The sequence below is a fragment of the Crocuta crocuta genome, unplaced genomic scaffold (genome assembly GCF_008692635.1).
Source record: "Crocuta crocuta isolate KB4526 unplaced genomic scaffold, BGI_CrCroc_1.0 scaffold363, whole genome shotgun sequence".
Lineage (NCBI taxonomy): Eukaryota > Metazoa > Chordata > Mammalia > Carnivora > Hyaenidae > Crocuta > Crocuta crocuta.
In genome coordinates, this window is record NW_027531626.1 from 1631858 (window position 1) to 1652595 (window position 20738).

Below are 20738 nucleotides of genomic sequence, written 5' to 3' on the forward strand. Positions count from 1 at the left end.
TCTCCATCTCTGGTATTTAAGTCCTTTTTGGTTGACCCCTACCTGTCTCCCCCAGTAGCACTGTCCTCTCTGCATTTTCTTCCCTTTACTTCTCACAGCTAATATGCCAGCCACACGGTCCACTTAATGTTTCTGGGACATCCCCACATCTGTCTATCTATGCCTTTATTACACTAGTTCACTAAAATTGTGCTTCAGGGCCCATCTCACATGCCATGTCAGGTGTTCATATTACCATCCCTAATCCCCACTGTCAGCAGTGCAGATTGCTTCCTCCCACAGCCCTTTGTGACTTTCTTATGGTATGTGGTATATGGGACTGTGATCATTCCTCAGTCTTCTGTCTCAGACAAGCATGGGTAGCACAATCTGCTGCATTCTGTATTTGCATATATGTCTTATACCTTTTACTAAGCTACATGCTTTTTATGTTGTTTATGTATCTGCCTCGGCATTTCAGAATGTTCTTTGTGCAAATAGAATCACAAAGGAGTTGTTTTTTAATTTTTTAAAATTGATTGTTATAGCAAGTGTTAGATCAGAGTAGGGTGACCAGATAAAATACAGGAAGATCAGTTAAATTTGAATTTCAAGTAAGGTACATTTTTAGTGTAAGTGTGTCCTAAATAATGCATGGGATATACTTATGCTAAAAAATTATTTGTGGTTTACCTTAGTTGAGATGAACTAAGTGTCCTGTATTTCTATTTGCTAAATCTGGCAATCTAACACTAGAGATTGAGACCTACCTATTCACTTAACTTGCAAGGAAGACCCAAACAATAATTGGGGCTACAAGACATTTTTGACACTGATGTTTCTATACTGATATTAGAAAAAGAGAAGAAAGGTACTGTTGTCTCCTCACCCCTCACTGTATTTTATTTTTTAACAGATGACAATGGAGAGCTGAACAATAGTTATTTGCCAAGAATAGTTCTACTGATGCACCGATGGTATTTATCTTCCACTGAATTGGCAGAAAAACTTCTCTGCATATATCCTTTCAACTACTGTGTAATTTTTACAGTCATAAATCAAGTTCTGTATTTAAATAGAGTGTCTAACAAAAGCTGGTAAATTAAGATGAATAAACAGTCTTTAGTCAGTTATCCAGCTGTTTTCTGGGTATATATAGATGTCTATGCAAGACATCTGCATGATGGACCCAAGAGTTAACTATCCATCTGGATGTTTTGGCTGTACTTGAAAATAATCACTAGATATAAAATGAAATGGAAGCTGTAGGCTGAATATTTCTAACTTGACTTGAACATTTGCTGTTAACATAATGAAAGAATTCAAGACCTAATTTAATCCTTTAAGGATGGCAAAATGATGGACATAGAGGATATGGTTTAGACATGTGGAAATGCCAGCTGAAATAATAGGTCTGGCTCAGGCACAAATGCCACATAAGTTTTTACATTTTCCCTGGTTGATAAGACACAAAGAACATTCTAGCAGGTTTATTACAATTGGTTGGTTGATATAAATTTCAGGTTGACTTCTGTTACAAAAGCAAAAAAAACCAAACACACAAAAACCCCAGAAACTCCATTCTAGTAAGGGCTTTTAGCAATCTAACACTTTAGTACATAATGCAATCCTGAAAGGTGATTGAAAGCCAAATGACACAGAATGACAAAATAGTCTCACATTTATAAGGAGGTTTTATTCCTGGAGATCTAATGTTTATTATCAGCCTGCTTCCATCCCAGGGGGACCTTCCACATGACTGGGAAGCCTTCCTGGGTAGGAACCTGATAGGCAGAGGGTCTGTCAAGTGTTAGGGCCATGTGGGCTTCCGTCTGCTCATGGCAAGCTTCCTCCACTTTCTACTTTTCCCCTCCATCCATCCCACAACCTCAGGATAGAAGGGGGTGTCAGAGAGGGTAAGGGGACATTTACCCTGAGCAGAGGTCCTTGAAAATGAACAAGATCACAGTCCCCAGGGTGGTCTGAGAGTCTCCAGGTCTCAATATTGAGGTGTAGTAGTGCGTAGATTATAATTATTCAGTGTTGATATCATCAGAGCTCGTTCTCTCCTCATTTGAAGATCCATATAACCCAAATATCCCTGGTATGGCCTTCTTATTAGGAATTCATCTAAATTGGTCAAACAACTGCAGGTGTGGGCAAAGGAAACAAGGTACAGGGATTTTTTTTTCTTTAACTAGTGTACGTATCGAGATGCGAGTGGAGAAAACTGTGATGAATTTCGGTTAAAGATCTGCTACTTCATGAGGTAAATATGCTAATACATGTAATTGTCTTCTAGTTTATGGTTCTGGAATTGCTGACAATTTCTTTTTCCCTAAGCAGCAGACCTAGTTTGGCAATAGAATGGCCTCAGATCCCTCTTGTACTGATTTTGTTTAAATTGACCCTCCCCTGTTCCTGGGAGTCAAATTTCTCTCTCTTTTAGAGATCAAGCAGTAGCAAATGTGATTATGGAAAGAAACTAGCTCTTAGGAAGAGTAAATTCATTTCTATTTCCTCACCGTATATTTTCCCGTGTAGTTGCCATAGAATTGGGAGAAGAGTTTCCTCTCAGCCGTGGTTCAACATTTAGATGAGAGTAAAGACACTCAGGACTTAGAGTCAGAAAGAGAGATTCAAAGGCAGAGTGGTAGACTTGGGTCCTTGACTGAAGGAGGGAAGAATGAGACCTAGTGTCAGGGGATGGGGAATAGGAGATTGCAGATTTGGGGTATGGTCCTGGGTTCATGGTTAAATGTAATCTGTAAAATGATCCAACAGTTTCCATAAAGGTCTAGCTTGAAGTCGTCTCATTTTCAAAAATATCTGATGCCTTTCAGGTACTGGATTCTCAAGTTTCCTGCAGAGTTTAATTTGGACCTTGGTTTGATCCGTATGACTGAAGAATTCCGGGAAGTAGCTAGTCAACTAGGGTATGAAAAACACATCAGCCTCATCGACATATCCAGCATGTAAGAGTGGCACAAGCTTCTTTCAAACATGATGAGTCTACTGTCTGGGGGAGGGAGTAGTTGTTGCCCCACTTGACCTCAGTCCATACTATTTCAGAATCAGTGTGTGCTCTTGTAAAGAAAGCCTTGGGGCAAAATAAGCACAGCCTCACTAGACATAGTTCATCTCTCCAAGCTTCAGTTTCTTTATTTATAAAATGGGGATAGTACCTTGGTGATGGGGTGACTATGAGCATCCAATAAATGCATAGTAAGATCGCATTTGGCATGTAATAGGTGCTGAGTACTTAGTTACTAAATCTAGTTCCTGTCTCCTAAGTCCTTGCCACTCATATTGTGGTCTATAGATCAGAAGCATTGACATCACATGGGAGCTCAGTAGAAATTCAGAATCTCAGGCCCCACCCTAAACCTGCTGAATTGGAAAGTGCATTTTAATAAGAGAGCCCTAGCTGATTCATGTGCACATTCAAGTTTGAGAAGCCATGTGCTTCTGAGATAAGCCTGAGGCTTTACAAATGTTGACCATCATTTTGTCATGAACTGGTTAGCTCATTTATTAGGGACTCAGTGCTAATTAGACTAGCATTTTATATCTACTAATTAACTTTGTACAGAGAAAGTTATTTAATGGCCCTGACTATGGTTATCCATCTTGCAAATATACACTCTTGTGTCCTGGGCATTCATACTCTAGTCCATTTTCCTAGAATACTTCTTTTTTTAGAAATGTGTTTTACTTATTTCTGAGAGAGAGAGACAGCACAAGCAGGGGAGGGTCAGAGAGAGAGGGAGACACAGAATCTGAAACAAGCTTCAGGCTCTGAGTTAACGGTCAGCACAGAGCCCAACGCAGGGCTTGAACCCACGAACTGCGAGATCATGACCTGAGCCGAAGCCAGACGCTTAACCGACTGAGCCACCCAGGCACCCCGAATACTTCTTTAAGAGTCTTGATCAACAATGCAGGATCCAGGAATCATTAGGGATGTTGTTAGAAATACAGATTATTAAGGCTTATTCCTAGTAAATCAGAATCTCTGGCAGTGAGGTCAGTCCTCTGTCTTTATAATGAACTTTTCAGATAATCCATATGTTGCTGAAGTATAAGAACCCAACTTCTGGTGGTTTTCATTTGCCTTAAATCACCATCAATATATTGATAATCTGCCAGATTTATATACCTAACCCTGACCTCTCCCCTATGATCCAAACCTTACTGGTCATAAGAAAGAGCAAGTAAGAAATTCTGGATGGATCAGTGCAAACCCACCCTGTCTGGAAAAACAACTCAAAGTTTATGTTCTATTGGCAGTGGGTCAGTGGTTTTCTCTTCAAATATGAAGGACAGGGTGTGTATTTTGCACAAGCTCCTGGAAACAAGCCAAGAGTTACAGAGTCAGTAGGTTAATAACTTCCATTGAGTGAAATGGCCTTTCAGCACATTGACCAGACTTACTGTTTCTTTTATAGTCCTTCCTATGACTGGATGAGAAGAGTCACACAGAGGAAAAAAGTATCCAAGAAGGGAAAAGCTTGTCTGCTGTTTGACCATCTGGAGCCCATTGAATTGGCTGAGCACCTCACTTTTCTGGAGCATAAATCTTTCAGAAGGATCTCAGTAAGAAACTGACATTTATTCTTCCAAGGATAACAACAACCATGCCAACTTTCCCAAGAGCTGTGTTTCCATATTGGCAGCCTCTGTCATTGTGCTCCACTGGAAAGGTGCCCTTAATTCACAGGAACAATCCCTTTTAACCAAAGATAAATATTATCCTGCCTTTATTTTATGGCTTAGGAGCTATATATCTGTCGCTATTTTCAATGTCTCCTTTCATACGATTAAAGCATGATTTTCTAAATACTCAGTAGAGATTTAACCATTCAAGGTTTATTTAGCTCCATTGACTTCTCCCAAGTGAACATGTTTTGCTAGGCCCTCCTTCTGAGGGAAGAAATATTTATTTAGCTTGGGATTTGTATAAATGCCTAATTATAGGCGTATGTTGAGAATAAGAAGTTAGGCTCTGATGAGACTCTCACATCAGGTTGTTTATTTCCAGGAATGGAGATCCTGAATTAAACTTTCCTTTGCTACTCTGTCTTAATAGTGTTCCTTCACCTCCTTTCTCTTCTTCCAGACTGTGGTCTCTTCCTAGCCAACTACTCACTATTCACTTGTTATGATAATATTTCCACAATGGGTCACAATCAGCCTTTGTCTCACAAAGCTCTGGGGGCAGTCATTCCTCCTTCTTTTCCAAGGGACGAGGGAATTAATTACATTATTACTTGCAAAGGAGAAAATGAAGTTCGAAGTATGGATTTCTGAAGGACTGATTCTTTTCACTAAATAATCCTACTTGGAGAGGACCTTAATGACTCCCCCGCCCCCCACTAGCAGACCATGAGAGGGAATCCCCCTCATTGTTTATATGATACAAGGCTCACATATATTTAATGATATCCATGCTGACTTCCCCAAAAGGTGTCTGTTTTGCTAAAGAGCTACCTTACTTCAATTTCTGTTTTCTTCTTTTTCTTCTTAGAAAATTATTCTGACTTGAAATCATTATATTTACATTCATTTCCTTTTCTTTAATGTATGCCATTGTATCTCAAACTTGCCTGACCATTGGAGTCATGAGTATTGGGTGAAAAAATGAAGACTATTAGATTCTTCCTCTGGAGGTATTGATCCTTTAGTTCTGGAGTGTTCCCAGAAACTAATATGTTATAATGCAAATGCGTCAGGTGGATCTTATGATCCAGCAAATTTGGGACTCACTGGAATGTGACTTAGATTCTTGTCCCTCCCCACCCTGCCCAACACTGTGATGTGTAAGCATGTTTCTGTGTATGGAAGAGTGAAACAGAGAAAAATAATAGGTTAAGGGTACGTGTACATTCAAATGTGTAAGATGCCATCATAAATGTGAAATGAAAGAAATCATTAAGTTGTTATGAAACAATATCTCACATCTTCCACACAATATTCTAATTTCTGATTTTGTGAAGACCTCATTATAATTCAGAGTCTCTGAATCTTCCTTTACTAGTTCACTGATTACCAAAGCTATGTCATCCATGGCTGCCTGGAGAATAACCCAACCTTGGAGAGATCTATTGCCTTATTTAATGGAATCTCTAAGTGGGTCCAGTTGATGGTTCTTAGCAAACCAACCCCCCAGCAAAGGGCAGAAGTCATTACAAAGTTTATCAATGTTGCCAAGGTATGTATGTCTGGGCATTAGTCTGGGGTTCTTAAAGGATTCTAGATGTTTGTTCACTCTAGAGAAGAGTCATTAAAGAAATTTGGGGTTCACACTATAAAGAACATTTGAAGTATTCATAATATGTGGTGGTGAACATCACACTTCTCTCATGTAAGGAGACTGCTTTTAATTGGCAATGCTTAGAAGCATTCATTGTAACTTTTTTTGTAAAATTATGGATATATTTTTCTGGTGGATTGCATTTGTGCTTCATGTTAAATTGATATTTATTTTTCTATATCCTTTTTATTAAAATAGTGCATTTACCTATACTTCGGAGAGGCTGGGATAATTGAAAAATTGTTACTAAGTACTGATGGTAATTTTTTTTTATTGCAGAAGCTCCTTCAGCTCAAAAATTTTAACACTCTGATGGCCGTGGTGGGAGGCCTTAGTCATAGTTCCATCTCACGCCTCAAGGAGACCCATTCTCATCTTTCTTCAGAAGTTACAAAGGTATGGTGGATTAGATTCCAGTCCTGAGTACAAAAGTCATTTGTACATTGTTTAGGGATAGGATGCTCCTAACAGATGTCACTCAGAAGGGGAAAGTTCTCTTCCTAGATGATGGTTGGTTACACTTGGGGAATTAAATGGGAAGGGAATAGCCATACCACTGGGAAAAACAGGTTGGAAGTGGTGACAAGTGTCCCTATAAGAAGACCGTGAATACCATTAACATACTGCAATTGTGAGTACTCCACAAATATGCATGTGGTGCTAACTATGTGATATGCACTGTGACACACACAGGGGGTACAAGGCAAATGAGACAAATCATTCCTACCCTACGCTCCTCGATTCAAGTCATTGAACACCTAGCACTGTGTGAAACACAGTAGACAGATAAAAAGGAAGAAGGAGATGTTGACCTTGTCTAGAAATCCCTCAGATTTATAACTGAGTTCTCAAGAACAAATATATATATATATATTGAACAAATATATATATATTGAACAAATATATATATTTTGAACAATATATATATATTGAACAAATATATATACATATATATATTTAAAAAAAAACAATGATCATTTCCCAAACCGAGCTTTTTGCCATATTTGTTTTCAGACCACAAGAATAAAATTTTTCCTCAGCGAGTGAAAAAGAACATATCATCTTTAGGAAAAGATTTCCTTGTAAGCATGTAGTTTGCTGTAACAGTAAGGACACTTTCAGCTGTTAAGTTTTAAAAAATCTTGCAGTTGCTTAAACAATAAGGAAATGGGTCATCTCACATACCTGGAAGTGCAAAAGCAGAGCTGACTCCAGGCATAACCTGATCGGAGCCCTGGCTCATTAGTTCTGCCTTCCTTTCGGTATCAGTTGTTTGTTTGTTTCGTTAGACTGGCTTATCTCCTGATTGGGCTGTCTGCAAGTGGGAGACAGTGAAAGTGTCCCCCTTCAGCCCTGCCCCCATGAAATGATAGTCCTTGTTTTTAGGCAGATTGGACCATCTCAGGTCCCATTCTCACCCCTGGACCAGTAACAGTTGCCAGAAGAGTATAATGCACTGATTGGCTTACATCTGTGTTCCCGAGCCAATCACAAACAAGAGGGATGGAATGATAACGATGGTAAATCAGAACCCACCTTGGGCCTAGGAATGGAGACAGCTCCAGCTGAGCCACATGGGCTGCTTTGAGAAAGTGTAGACTAATCAAAATTGAGGAAGGCCTGGTTGCTTTTAGGCAGCCAGCAGTAAACAGGAGGTTGTAAACCAAGAAGCACTGCTGTCTGACCTAAAACACTGCACTTGTTCTAAGCATAACGGGGCTCATTATGTCTTAGTTTTCCTTTAGCTTCGTACTGAATTTCAAGGAAAGAGCAAAACATGTTTTACATATTGTGTCCAATAAGAATTCAATGGAGGCTCTGAGAGGCTTGGAACCACCAGTGGATCTTCAAAATTTATTTGAACTCCTCTTTCTTACAAAAAAGGAAACTGAGGCCTTCTCATAATAGATTTACTTGCCCAAGGTCACCCATCCAGTTAGTGGCAGAGTCCAAAACCATAGCTGTCTCACACCTCAGTGTGGCTTTTCCTGCCTCATCCTGTCCTAGGTTAACCTTCAAGTAATATCTTGAATGCAACTTTCTTAGAACAACCTAAACACTGTAATATACTACATGCTATATTTTAATACAACACATGCTTATATTTGTGGCCTGTAATATTTCCATGAATTTCAAAATACTTCTAGATAATTTATGCTGTTTAACACCCCACCAGCCCTAGTAGGTAGGCAGAGGTGCGGGCGGTTTCTGTTTTGCAGTAAAAGAGAACACAGTGTCTGGCTCATTTGGCCAAGCCCAGGACATTTTTCTAATTTTCTTTTTCCAGGTTAATAATTTCCCTGCATCAGTGTTCCTGCAATTGATACTTTTCTCAGCGGCTGAGGAATTTCCCAGCCACACACTGCAGGGCCTAGGGGTGGGCAGAAAGGAGAACTGTTTGAAAATCCTACTTTTCCATCTGTTCCCAGAACTGGAACGAAATGACAGAGCTGGTCTCTTCCAACGGCAATTACTGCAATTACCGCAAGGCCTTTGCCGACTGCGAGGGCTTCAAGATCCCCATCCTTGGCGTCCACTTGAAAGACTTGATAGCAGTCCATGTCATTTTCCCAGACTGGATGGAGGACAACAAAGTTAACATTGTAAAAATGCACCAGCTCTCTGTTACCCTCAGCGAACTGGTGTCCCTGCAGAATGCCTCCCACCACTTAGAACCCAACATGGATTTGATCAACCTGCTCACGGTGAGTTCAGGGGACAGGAGTTTCTGCTGAGAGCTCTTCTACGCCTCACTTCACAGGAGGTGCAGGAAGGTTCTTGCATGTCATTCACCAGGTTGCATGCAAGGCTGGTCGATGGGATGGGATCTGAAAGGGTGGGTGAGGGGAGGGGAGCTCTGCCCTATAACTGGCATAAGCTGAGACTATAATCACTGGGCAGAGGAATTTCCCTTTGCCCTGAGGAGCCGAGGCACCACCCCTATAGCTCTGTGCCTAGAGCTCTTAGAGAGGCCCTCCTGTCCTCAGCCCCTCACTATCCTTCCTCACACCAGTCTAGCTCACCACCTTCTATGTAGGCTTATAGCCTCACCTCATCCATTTCCCTTTGCCCTCCCGCACAGCATAGCTGAAACCTGGGGTTATACTAGGCCCTCCTCCATGATCTCCCTGCCCCCGCTGCCACCATCCCCACGCCAGCCTGGCCTTTGAGGCCCTTCCAGACTCATTGTCTATCTGGCCTGGGTTGTCATCACCTGATCCCACATCACACTTGCCTTTGAGGAACACTGGGCTTTCCACCTCAAACTGCTGCCTTCTGCTTCCTGGCCTTTGCACTTTCTTGGAAAATCCCTTCCCTACCCACCCCTGTGACTAGCCTCGGTCCTTCTGGAGCATTCTCGGTTCCTCTCCAGAGCAGTAAGTATCTGCCTCATGTGTGGCTCTTGACCTTTATACTTTCTTAACCATAGGGAGGTATCATTTTGTATTAGATTTTTGCCCCCTAAAAAGGGGGCTTGCCCTATACATCTCATATCCCCAGCACCTCTCATGGTACCTGGCATATATAGGAGCTCAACAGATGAACTGAATGCTGTATATAGGAACGATGTAAGTCAGACGGAAGGCGTTCACCTAGCATTCATATTTTTTTGTCATTTGTGGTGGTCTCCAGGTCCTGGCGCTTTTAGACACAACAGGTGTATGGGAGGGAACCTTCCCCATTGACGGCTGCCTTGTCCGGGGGAAGAGGCATAACCAAATTCTCTCACCCTTGTTTAACAAATGGAGAAGCAACTTCTCTGTTTGGGTTCATAACACGGAAGCGTCTGACGCTTGGCTGCAATACTGAATTGACTCTTTTTCATTCGTGGCCATGGAAAGTGAAAAAAATTTCCTCCTGAAAGCTCTGAGAGCCTAAATCCTCTGGGACTACTGTACTGGAGCAGGAGAAGTTCCTAGACCTTCTCACACACTGTTCCTAGAGCACACGATTGTTTACCAAAGCACAGCACCCCAGAAGTGCGTGCAGTGATGCCAGCTGCACCTTAACATAAAGCAGAAGTAGCCAACACACAGAAACACGAATCTCTTGGGGCTGAGTTTGTATGACAAACAGTAAACACACAGACGTTCTCTACTAGGGGGAAAAACCCTCCCAATAATCCAGGCACCTGCATTTATGAATCATTTGCCATGTAAATCTGTTTCCATGAATAAGCGACCAGAGTTGCAGCCCCAATCAGACAGCAAAGCCACAGGCACAGGTGATGTCTGCAGACCAGCTGAAGTTCCACCTGTCTGTGTCCAGGCTGCCTTTACTACGTGGAGAAGAGCATCCCAGAGTAGGCGCCTGTGCTCGGGCATATTCTCATCCTGACAAGAGATGATGATGGAGTGGGGGAATTAATTTTCAGTTATAAGTGAAGAAACATAATGGCAGATATTTAGAGAAATATCAAAGGATTCTGAGTGAAAATTTTTGGGTGCAAATGGAAAATTTGAACCCTAGAAATAAAGGCTAAGAAATATATTTTTTTCCACCTGGGAAGGAAAGAAAAGAGAAAGAGGATGCCAACACAATTAATCTCTCTCTCTCTCTCTCTCTCTCATACTAAAAGAAAATATAGAAGCCACCAAGGACCATATTTAGGACAACAGTGTTATCTAGTGTAGTACAGTGGTAAGAATCCTGGGCAGGAGATCAAGCTTTTAGCTCTCTGTATGCCGTTACTTTGGTCTCCTTGTTAACTCCACCTGCCTCTGGACTTTTCATAAGGAGTTTTGTGCTCATTTGTGAGATCTCTTCCAGCTCTAAACTTCTGTGATTCTAGAGCTAAGAACTGATGGCCCCTTGAGAATAAGGAACCTGGTGTCAGTCTGATCCTGTGGTTCTAGCCCAGCGGCTTCTCAGATAGCATGGTCCCACATATGAGCATCGATCAGCAAGCCAGTTTCTATTTAAAGCCAAGATCACTCCTCCCTCCCTACAACCAAGGAGAAGGTTCATTGCCCAGGAATATACATTCATTCTTTCTGGCCACAGACAGATTCATTTCCTCAGTGCAGATAAAGGAGATTCCCATCGGGTATTCACTAGAGCCCAGTGGGCATCTCATGAAGCATATATGTGTTCATATTAGAACCATTTGATTGACAGAGGCTGTGAGGGCATCCATAGTGCAGCATTTTTTCCATTCATTTTGCCCCACAACTCTAGGTCAGGTTTTTGCCCAAAGTGATTGTTTGTTTCTAAACATGACGCCAGGTGAGAAAGCCAATACATGATTGAGAACCTTGGAAGACGGAAAATGAGAACTCTTAAATAAATCAACAATTGCAGAATGTCTGTTCCATGTGGTAGGCTGTATAGCAATGTTGGGACTTTCTATAATAGCTGATCGCATTTTTCATAGCACTTTCATACACAGTTCACAAACACAGAAACCCTGTGAGGGACCCTGGGCAGGGCAGAGAGTATAACATCACCTTTGTATTTTACAAAGGAAGAAACAGATTTCTTAGGGACAAAAGTTTTGCAAATGGAGAACTTCTGAATCCCATTGTGGGGTGGGGGGGAGTTCTCTCTCTCTCTCTCTTTCTCTCTCTGTCTCTCTCAGTGATGGGCATTTACTCTGTAATGCAGGAACACTGCTGACATCTATTTTATTTTGCATCTGTAAAAATTAAGTAATCTCTCTCTCCCTCTTCATGGGTGGCTAAAGAAGGAGTTAATTACAGAACAAAATCTATGAGTCAGAGACTCTGTGTGCCATTTTTACCATTGTAAACTTAGCCCCTGAACAGCACTGGGCACATGAAAGACGGAGGACCCTAGCACTAAACGCATGGATTTTGGTTTCTTCCCCTTTTTTAGGGACGATCTAGAGAAGGCATTTTCCACAGTGATCCTAATCCTAGAACCAGCAGCTTTAAAAGCTAATGCTTCTTGCTTTATGGTATACAAAATCATCTGATTCTTTTCAGAGTATTTTTAGATCTATCAGTTACTTTTACCATTCTGAGTATATGCAAATAACTGGAAAGCCCCCTGTATTTTTACAGTTTCAACAAAAAAAAAAAAGAAGAAGGAGAAGAATTGCAAAAATGGTGGATAGAGATACTTTGATGACCAAGTAAATTTTATTTTACAGTTCTACAGTCAGGGTGACATAGGTCTTAATGTGCAGACTAAATCCACAGCCCTCTTTGCTGATACCTTGGGAATAAATGCAGCAACTTGAAATAGGGACTCAGACCATTTTCGAAGCTCAAGATATGTTAGACAAGCAAGCATTCTTGAAATATCATTGGCAAGCTGCCTCTAATTATTAAAAAAAAAAAACACGTGTAGGAAGTAAAACATATTACCTTGTACAGGGCTGTAAAACCCAGAGGAGAGGAGAGAATGTATGTAGGCAGGATCATGGCTGGGAAAGCAGAGATGGCAGGAGTAATCCATTCACTGACAAGCGCAGTGGTATTTAACTGGAAGCCAACCTTGCAGTGCCCATCTGTATGGCCCACTAAACAAACCCCAATGGATGCATGTTAACACATTCAATCTCCGTAAAAGTCCTGGGATGGAGCTATTATTTATGCCTCCCATTTTAAAGACCAGAAGACTGAGTTCCACAAAGGTTAATAACTTGCTGAGGTTCACACTACCACTAATTGAGAGCAATCATTTAGAGAAGATATTTCCATCATAGGCTCTGATATCTGTCATTTGATGTATGAAAATACCCAAGGATGTTCTGTGTCTTTTGAAAGAGCATCTCCCCTATTCAGTGTGTGGTTTGTTTGGATTTCTGGACAGATATTCTGGCACTGTTGTCATCCCTTTTCTAGCAGGTGCCATTGCTGGTCATTAATCAGGAGGACAGGAGCATGCTCATCAACGTTCAGGTTAACTCCTGGCAACAAGGAATTCAGAAGGAAACAGTGACTTGATTTTCTCTCTATGTAACATTCACAGTGCAAGGCAGCAACTCTGGCTGGGATTTTAGGGGCAGAAAAGATGGATGCACTGCCTGCGTTTGTGAGGCTTAGAAGCCAGTAGAATTTTCCATTGTGGAATTTACAAAATGGCAGCAACCACCCATGGCAAGATGTGTTTTATTTGGCCCACACGGAATCATAAAAATTTTATATTGGTTGCCAGGATTTAAAAACTGAGATATTTCTCCAGATCTCTGGCTTCTCTAGACAAATGAGAAGATATGTCACTTGTCAAGCTGAAAAAATTTGCCATAGCTGAGCAGGGACCACACCTCCCCCTATCACTTCCCTAACCCAGATATCCAGGGTCACGTCCTACTTATCCCAAATTTTTTTATTGTTGAGCTCAGAGGGAAGGTCCCAAGGTGATTACATCTGCGAAGATGGTTTTGGCGAATAAGCCATTGTTATACCAGTGTTTCTATCAAAACATCTTTTTCATGCATTTCACTTCATTCTCTTATATAATGGACTGGCTCCTAAAGGCATATGTATGTGACATGGGGATGGTTCCTCTCCTCCCTGGAGGTAGGAATGACTGTTTAGTGGAATATGGATACAGTGTCTATCCTTTGTGAGTAGGATTTTCAAGATCTGAAATGATGATGGGGAAGTTTTATAGTTAAGTCAATTTTATTATGTTTAGAAAAAAATCTTTAGGTGACAAAGTCTAGGTAAAGCAATATACGGCTTGATGTGTGAAATTCTTGATTTAAATATTGTAGGGCCATCTGGGTGGCTCAGTTGGTTAAGCGTTCAACTCTTGATTTCGTCTTAGGTCATAATCTCATGGTTCATCAAATGGAGCTCCGTGTCGGACTTGGCACTGGGCTTGGAGTCTGCTTAAGATCCTTTCTCTCCCTCTTCTTCTGCCTCTCTCTCTTTCGCACTCTTGCTCTAAAAAAAAGAAAGATAAATCCTTGAAAGACATCTTTTGCCTCTGAGTTTTCTCCCACCTCATCCTTCTTGCACTTCTCCCTCACTCTATACCCATACACATTAAGTCTTTATTTTTAGACCAAATATGTTAAAGAAAATTTTCATGCCCAAATGGACAAAGAAAGGACAGGGCACCTGGTTACATTCACTGCTGATGAAATGGTGTGATTCATCAGGTGTCTTAACATTGAAGAGTGTAGAAAGGACTCATCTAGGCTTATTTTAAGTCTCATGCCTTCTATTTTAGGTGGATGGGACTGTGCATTTTATTTTTTACTGATTTTATTCATGTACTCCAATCTTAGTCCAAGTTGTCCTTGCCTGGCCTGTCCTGATCTTTCTCTCCCTCTTTCTTTGTTCAAGTCATCCAAGTTAGGTCCTAGGCCACAAGGTCCTCTGTGTCTCTGTCCTGATCACTTCTGTCTTCAGTGACCCACCCCCTACATAATAATAATATTAGTAGTAATAGCTTTCATAATAACAGTAACATCAACAACACTAAATAACACTTCTTGGCATTTTGCTGTGTACCAGGTTATGCATGCAGTACTTCACATGAAGTACTCCATTTGATCTTGATCAAAATTCAATTCAGTAGGGACTTTTATGATAATTTACATTTTACAGATGTGGAAACTAAGAGGCAGAGAAGATATAACTGGCTCAAGGTGACAGGGCTAACCAGCGTCAGGCCCAACTGACTCCAGAACCTTCCCTCATGCTTTACAGGCTGCCTCTCTGAACAATTCCTATAGTGGTGAGAGTGGGGGTATCTTATTTCACAACTCGAATATGTTGCCTTTTGTTGATGTAATCACATGTGATATAGCACTTAGGATGCTGATGAGCATGCTAGGTTTAAGTGTTTGTTTTGAAATTTCATGTTCCACCCCTGCATGCTATCTTTTCAATGTTCCACATTCTCTCAAATTATTAAACGCTGAGCTTCCACGTTCGGTTTGAAAAATATTTCAGCATTGTAAATAAATAAGTAAATGTGATTCAACATCATCATTTATCCCTTCTAATTTGTTGTAGCTCTCTCTGGACCTCTATCACACAGAAGATGATATTTACAAACTGTCATTGGTGCTGGAGCCTAGAAATTCTAAATCGGTAGGTGGATTTTTTTTTCTATCTAAGGATCAGTGCCAAACACAAATGATTGTCGTTTATAGTGATTGGGTATTACAGTGATGATTTGTGATCTGAAGATTGAAGAGTTTTTAAAAATCTGTATTATTCCATTTTGCCAGTGGAACAGCTTAGCTCTGATAGTTTGAGGATGATTTCTTCATCAGAGGCTAACAAAGAAGAACATTATTATCAATTACTCTGTTTTCTTATTATCATCTATGTGTTGTGTCCCTCTGAGAACTTGCCTGCCTATACGGCCTCCCCCTCAACAAAAGAGAACCCATCTTAATGTTAAACAGAGTTTTAGACTCTTCAACATACAATTCTGTTCAGCATAAAATGAAGTTTAATAAATTTTGAATAATCTAATCATAATTCACAAATTATGCTAATTCACTATTCTGCTAATGATAGACTCAGCTCAGAATTTCAGTATCACATTAGAGTGTTTCAATTAATGGCTGACTCCTAGCAAAGAAACTTTGTATGATAAGATTGAGGAAGTTGCATTACTAAATGTACCCTGGTCTTTAGTTTCAGTGAGTGGACTGTATCTTAGATATGTTTTGCCCTCATAAAAGAATACCTGGGTAAATTTGAAATTTGCAGCTAGCATGACTAAGAGCTAGAGAGTAAGGTAAAATTATTGGAAAAAAGGAACTTGTGAGCTCCTCATTCCTTTGCTTTAGTGTGAAGAAGCTGAGCATGGTGGGGTAAGGTGTATGTGTGCCCATGGCATTTTCACTGCCCCACACCTTCCTTTACCTAGAACAGGGCACTTTAATTGTTATCGGTTGGTTGCTGGGTGCCTCTGGTGGGGTATCATATCCATGTTATCTCATTAAATCTGTTAAGGAAACTGAGTCGGGTGAGCACTGGTGTTTCACACAGAGCACTAACAGCCAGTAGGTGGGAGAATTTGGATATGGCCTCAGGCCTGTCTGTCTTCAACACCTAGGATTTGTTTTATGTTTATTTATTTATTTATTTATTTATTTTGAGAGAGAGAGAGAACACAAGTGGGGAAAGGGCAGAGAACAAGAAAGAGAGAGAGAGAGTAAGACCAGGAATTCCAAACAGGGTCCACACTGTCAGTGCAGAGCCCAACTCAGAGTTTGATCATGACCTGACCCTAAATTAGGAGTTGAATGTTTAACTGACTGAGCCACCCAAGTGCCCTAATGCATGGGCTTTTTCTACTATGTGAGGCTGCCTGTGCTTTACCTGCCATCCCTTGTATAGGAATGTGGCAGGAATGACTATTTTAGCACACTCACCTGAGTTGTGCCTTTTAGATTTATTTTCAGGATGGATTTTGGCCAATTTCAGATGTTTCCATTAAACATAGAAAATCTTTTTTTTTGTAAAAGTGGAAGCTTTCAAAGCCCCTTCTAAGTGCTAACATCCTACGAATCTATGAAAACACATTTCCCAGTCCCTTTCTGTCTATCGTCTAAGTGGATTGTCATCCTGTTCTGAGTGTAGGTTTGACACATTCTGCCACTAGAGAACAAACTTCTGACAGGATGATGGTACTGAGAGCCTATAACTTCAGTGTGCTTTCCCTTGGTGCTGGTGGACCTCACCAAAGTTCCACTGTGAATCTCTTTCTCTTCACTGTGCACTCTTGTGTCTCATTGGCTCTTTGTATTTTATTTGGTGGTGTCTCAGTTTTTTCACTCTACCTCTAGGTCAAAAGAAATACCTCACAATTCCACGTATACAATAGTTAAGTCAAAACAGCTTAATATATATTAATGTTCTAATGATTTAGAACCCACATTAAAAATAATATACATATGTTGAAATCAGTATAATATTTTCGGGGCACCTGGGTGGCTTAGTCAGTTAAGTGGCCAACTTTGGCTCAGGACATTAATCTCATGGTTCATGAGTTTGAGCCCCTCATTGGGCTCTGTGCTGACAGCTCAGAGCCTGGTGCCTACTTCAGATACTGTGTGTGTGTGTGTGTGTGTGTGTGTGTGCGCCCCTCTCCTGCATGCACTCTGTCTCTTGTCTCTGTCTCAAAAATAAATAAACATTAAAAAACAAATAAAAAAAATAGTATTTTAGTTTCATTCTTAAATAACCCACAATTACTTACTAATGGATGCATGTGCCTATTGGGTATGGGGAACAATTTCTTAAATCTTGGCATCAGATTAAATAAAGCCACCTTTTTTCTTGTTCCATATTGATTTTTTTTTTTTTTTTTTTTTTGTATNCGGAAAGATTTGATGCCATTGAAGGAAATACAGCATGATCTAATGGGTGAACTGTAAACTACTTCAAGATGGTTACATGGTGTCTGACAAATACTGAGTACTGCTGTATTTTCCTTGGGAGTTTGAAATGTCTTTTGGTATCTCTGGGAGTCCACTGTAGTGTTCCAGATGGGACACCTTGTTATATAGTTTGGGAACTGTGGGTTTATCCCTGATCAGATGAACACAGTGAAAAGCTTGATAGAAAGAGTCACAGTGTGTGAGTGAGTCTAGGTGTCAGTGATCATATCCAGATGGCAGATACTTTTTGGTCCTGTTGGTAGCCTGTAGGATACCAGCAGCACCCACCTCAAAACATTGCAAGGGGCTTAAATCTAGTACAGTCACTCCTTAATTGCTCTTGCAAACATGTTTATCCCCAGTTCAGTATCAAATAAAAACCTGCCAAAACAGATTTGCATGCATGCACCAGCAAAAATATTTACATTACAGGAAGGTCCTGGGGAGAGGAATAAAGTACATTGCACTCTTGGCTTGTCTCCGATAGGATTGTGGTTTGCCCTTGTGTTGTGTAAACGTGTTATGCATTATTGCCACCCTCTTGGCCACAGTATTTAGTGAAATGTCTTGCAAGAAAGTGGGAAAACATATGGATAAAGCAAGTTCACAAAAGAGGCTAGAAAGGCCTAATTAGCCAAATAGTGAGAAGTGATTAAGCATGTTGAAAGAGATCCCAGCATGAAAACATAAACTTGGCCATTTACATCAGCCCATTTACTGCACACAACTATGAGTTTATTACCAACACCAAGTAGGAAAGAATTAGATAACAGGTGTTTTATATATTTTGCATTATACAAAATCTGGGTAGATTATTTTATAGGCTTTAAGGATGTTTTAGTCATATTTGGGGGAAATTGGATAGAATTTTTGAGTGGGCTGAGAGAACAGTATATTTTTTACATTTAAAATAATGGAATATAGGCTACTGCTAAACCAAATACACTCTCCAAACATATATTTAGTTACAGATTAGATTCTCTTGACAAAATATTTTTTCCAGAACATTTAAGTGCTACATCTGTAAGTTTTTACTGTTATTAACATACAAAAATAGGGTGTCCCCTAATTGAAGATAAAGTTGAAAAATGTGTTTTTCCTCCTATCAGCAGCCTACCTCCCCTACGACACCCACCAAGCCTGTGGTGCCACTGGAGTGGGCATCAGGAGTGATGCCGAAGCCAGACCCCACAGTCATCAACAAGCACATAAGGAAATTAGTAGAGGTAAGTAATGAGAGAGAGTAGTGAGTGAGCACTAGAAGGCCTTTTCTCTCCCCTAGAATATTCTACAGTTGCCCAAGAGTCATCTGAAGTCAATGGAATCAGCCCTCTGGCAGGTAGGATCAATTTGGCAGACACTGAGCTCTACCTGGCATTGACCTATGGGCGAGAATCCCTCCGAAAGGCCCTTTTCCCCTTCCTGTCATTGTGTTCTCATTTACCCAAATACCCTCAGCTACTTCCAGCTCTCTTTCCCCAGCATTTGATGTCTCCATCACTACCCCTGCAACTTGAGGGACTGTTTGGGGATTAGAATCTACTCATTAAAAACCTATGTGGGTCCCAATAAAATGCCCAATAAATTGAAATCCTTGAAGGTAGGAAAAGATCCTGTAGGATACATAGTTCCTCTTGCTGTATATACTGGGGGGTCTGTGACACACCTGCACAATGCCACTTAGGTCAGAAACATCACTTAATGACGGGCAAGTGTCTATCAGAGTTTTCATGTAGAAAGAAGAGTAGAAGCACCAATGTGGGGAAAATGGAAACATATTTGGCACTAAAATCTATGACCCCTGATTAAACATCTGCTTTAATGGATTGGTACGATACAATAGAATCATGTCTTTGGGATAGAATAAACTTTTTGCTGGGGGTGGACATTTAAAGAAAAAGAGGGGGTGCTTGGGTGGCTCAGGCAATGAAGCATCCAACTCTTAATCTCAGCTCAGATCTTGATCTCAGGGTCATGAGTTTAGGCCCTGTATTGGGCTTCATGCTGGGTGTGAAGCCTGCTTAAAACAACAAAACAAACCAAACAAACAAACCTAAAGAAAAAGAAAGACTGTTCTTCATCTTGGATCATGGAGGGAACTATGATGCACTGGAAGAAAACGTCTATGCAGCATGTGAGGCATCAAGGAAAGTTCAGAAAGGAAGGGGGAAGGGACTGAGAAGGCCATAAAATCCAGGGGAGGCCCTGTGCTGATATTGTGTAACAGACCCAGCTAGGAGCCAGGGAAGCTGGGGAAGGGCTCCAGATCCAAGAGTTGCAGCTCAGGAAGGTCAGGAACCAGGAAATGAAAGACACAATGATTCTCTATTTCACTCTCTTCCCTGCTTTTCTCTGAATGCTCATTCCATTATCTGCAGACAGACTTTCTTTGCTGTACAAGGGGAGTCTGTATCTCCTCCCTCCCTTCCCCTCTCTCTCTTCCTTTTTATCTTCTTTCTTATTTTCTCTTCGATTTCATGGGAGAAGTTTGGCCCAATTTCATGGGAGAAGGTTGGCCAATTTCATGGGAGAAGGTTGGCCCAATTTGGATAAATTGCCTACTATTGGTTCAATCAAATGAAAGATTGCATTTTATTATGCATTTCCACATTAAATTTTATTCTACAAAAAGAATTGTACTTTTAATATAGATATTAGTATGGATATTAGATTATAAGTAGTAGGTACGAGTAGTTAATTTTAAGCAACTTTTATTGCAGACAAGTATTGTATTGGTATTGGGACTTGCAGAAAAAAACTATATGGTTTTATGATTTTACACCATTCAGTTATGTGTAAATAAACTTATAATAGGTCCTAAACAGTTATATTTTAAAGTAATTTGTTCATTTATACCTTGTTCGTCTCTCACAATACTCCTGAAGCAGCTTGCAACATATAGCAATATGGATAAAATAGAGAGAAAGCATTGGAAAAAGGGAGATTCAATATAATCTGTTTGCATACATGTGCTCCTGGGGAGAACTTAACAAGCCTTTTTGAAAACCCATTTCAGCAGAGGGTAATGGAAAAATCCTTTTATTTTTTCTGATTATAAAGAAAGTCAGAGTCATTGTAAATATGCAAGCTTTTCATAAAATATGGACAATACAAGTTTTACTTCTA

General features: G+C 40.5%; 1 protein-coding gene across 6 annotated transcripts in view; it reads left to right on the forward strand.

Moving 5' to 3' along the window:
- Nucleotides 1–20738, forward strand: part of RASGRP3 (RAS guanyl releasing protein 3) — a 104822-nt gene that overhangs the window by 65100 nt on the left and 18984 nt on the right. For 4 of the 6 annotated variants that reach the window (XM_077772773.1, XM_077772774.1, XM_077772772.1 and 1 more), the window contains exons 4-12: nucleotides 896–998; nucleotides 2186–2248; nucleotides 2823–2954; nucleotides 4428–4575; nucleotides 6017–6190; nucleotides 6572–6688; nucleotides 8722–8997; nucleotides 15229–15306; nucleotides 18722–18838. In XM_077772773.1, coding sequence (XP_077628899.1) covers nucleotides 896–998; nucleotides 2186–2248; nucleotides 2823–2954; nucleotides 4428–4575; nucleotides 6017–6190; nucleotides 6572–6688; nucleotides 8722–8997; nucleotides 15229–15306; nucleotides 18722–18838 — 1208 coding nt within the window. The remainder of the gene's footprint in view (nucleotides 1–895; nucleotides 999–2185; nucleotides 2249–2822; nucleotides 2955–4427; nucleotides 4576–6016; nucleotides 6191–6571; nucleotides 6689–8721; nucleotides 8998–15228; nucleotides 15307–18721; nucleotides 18839–20738) is intronic. The other 2 variants (XM_077772776.1, XM_077772777.1) reach the window with 2 other exon arrangements.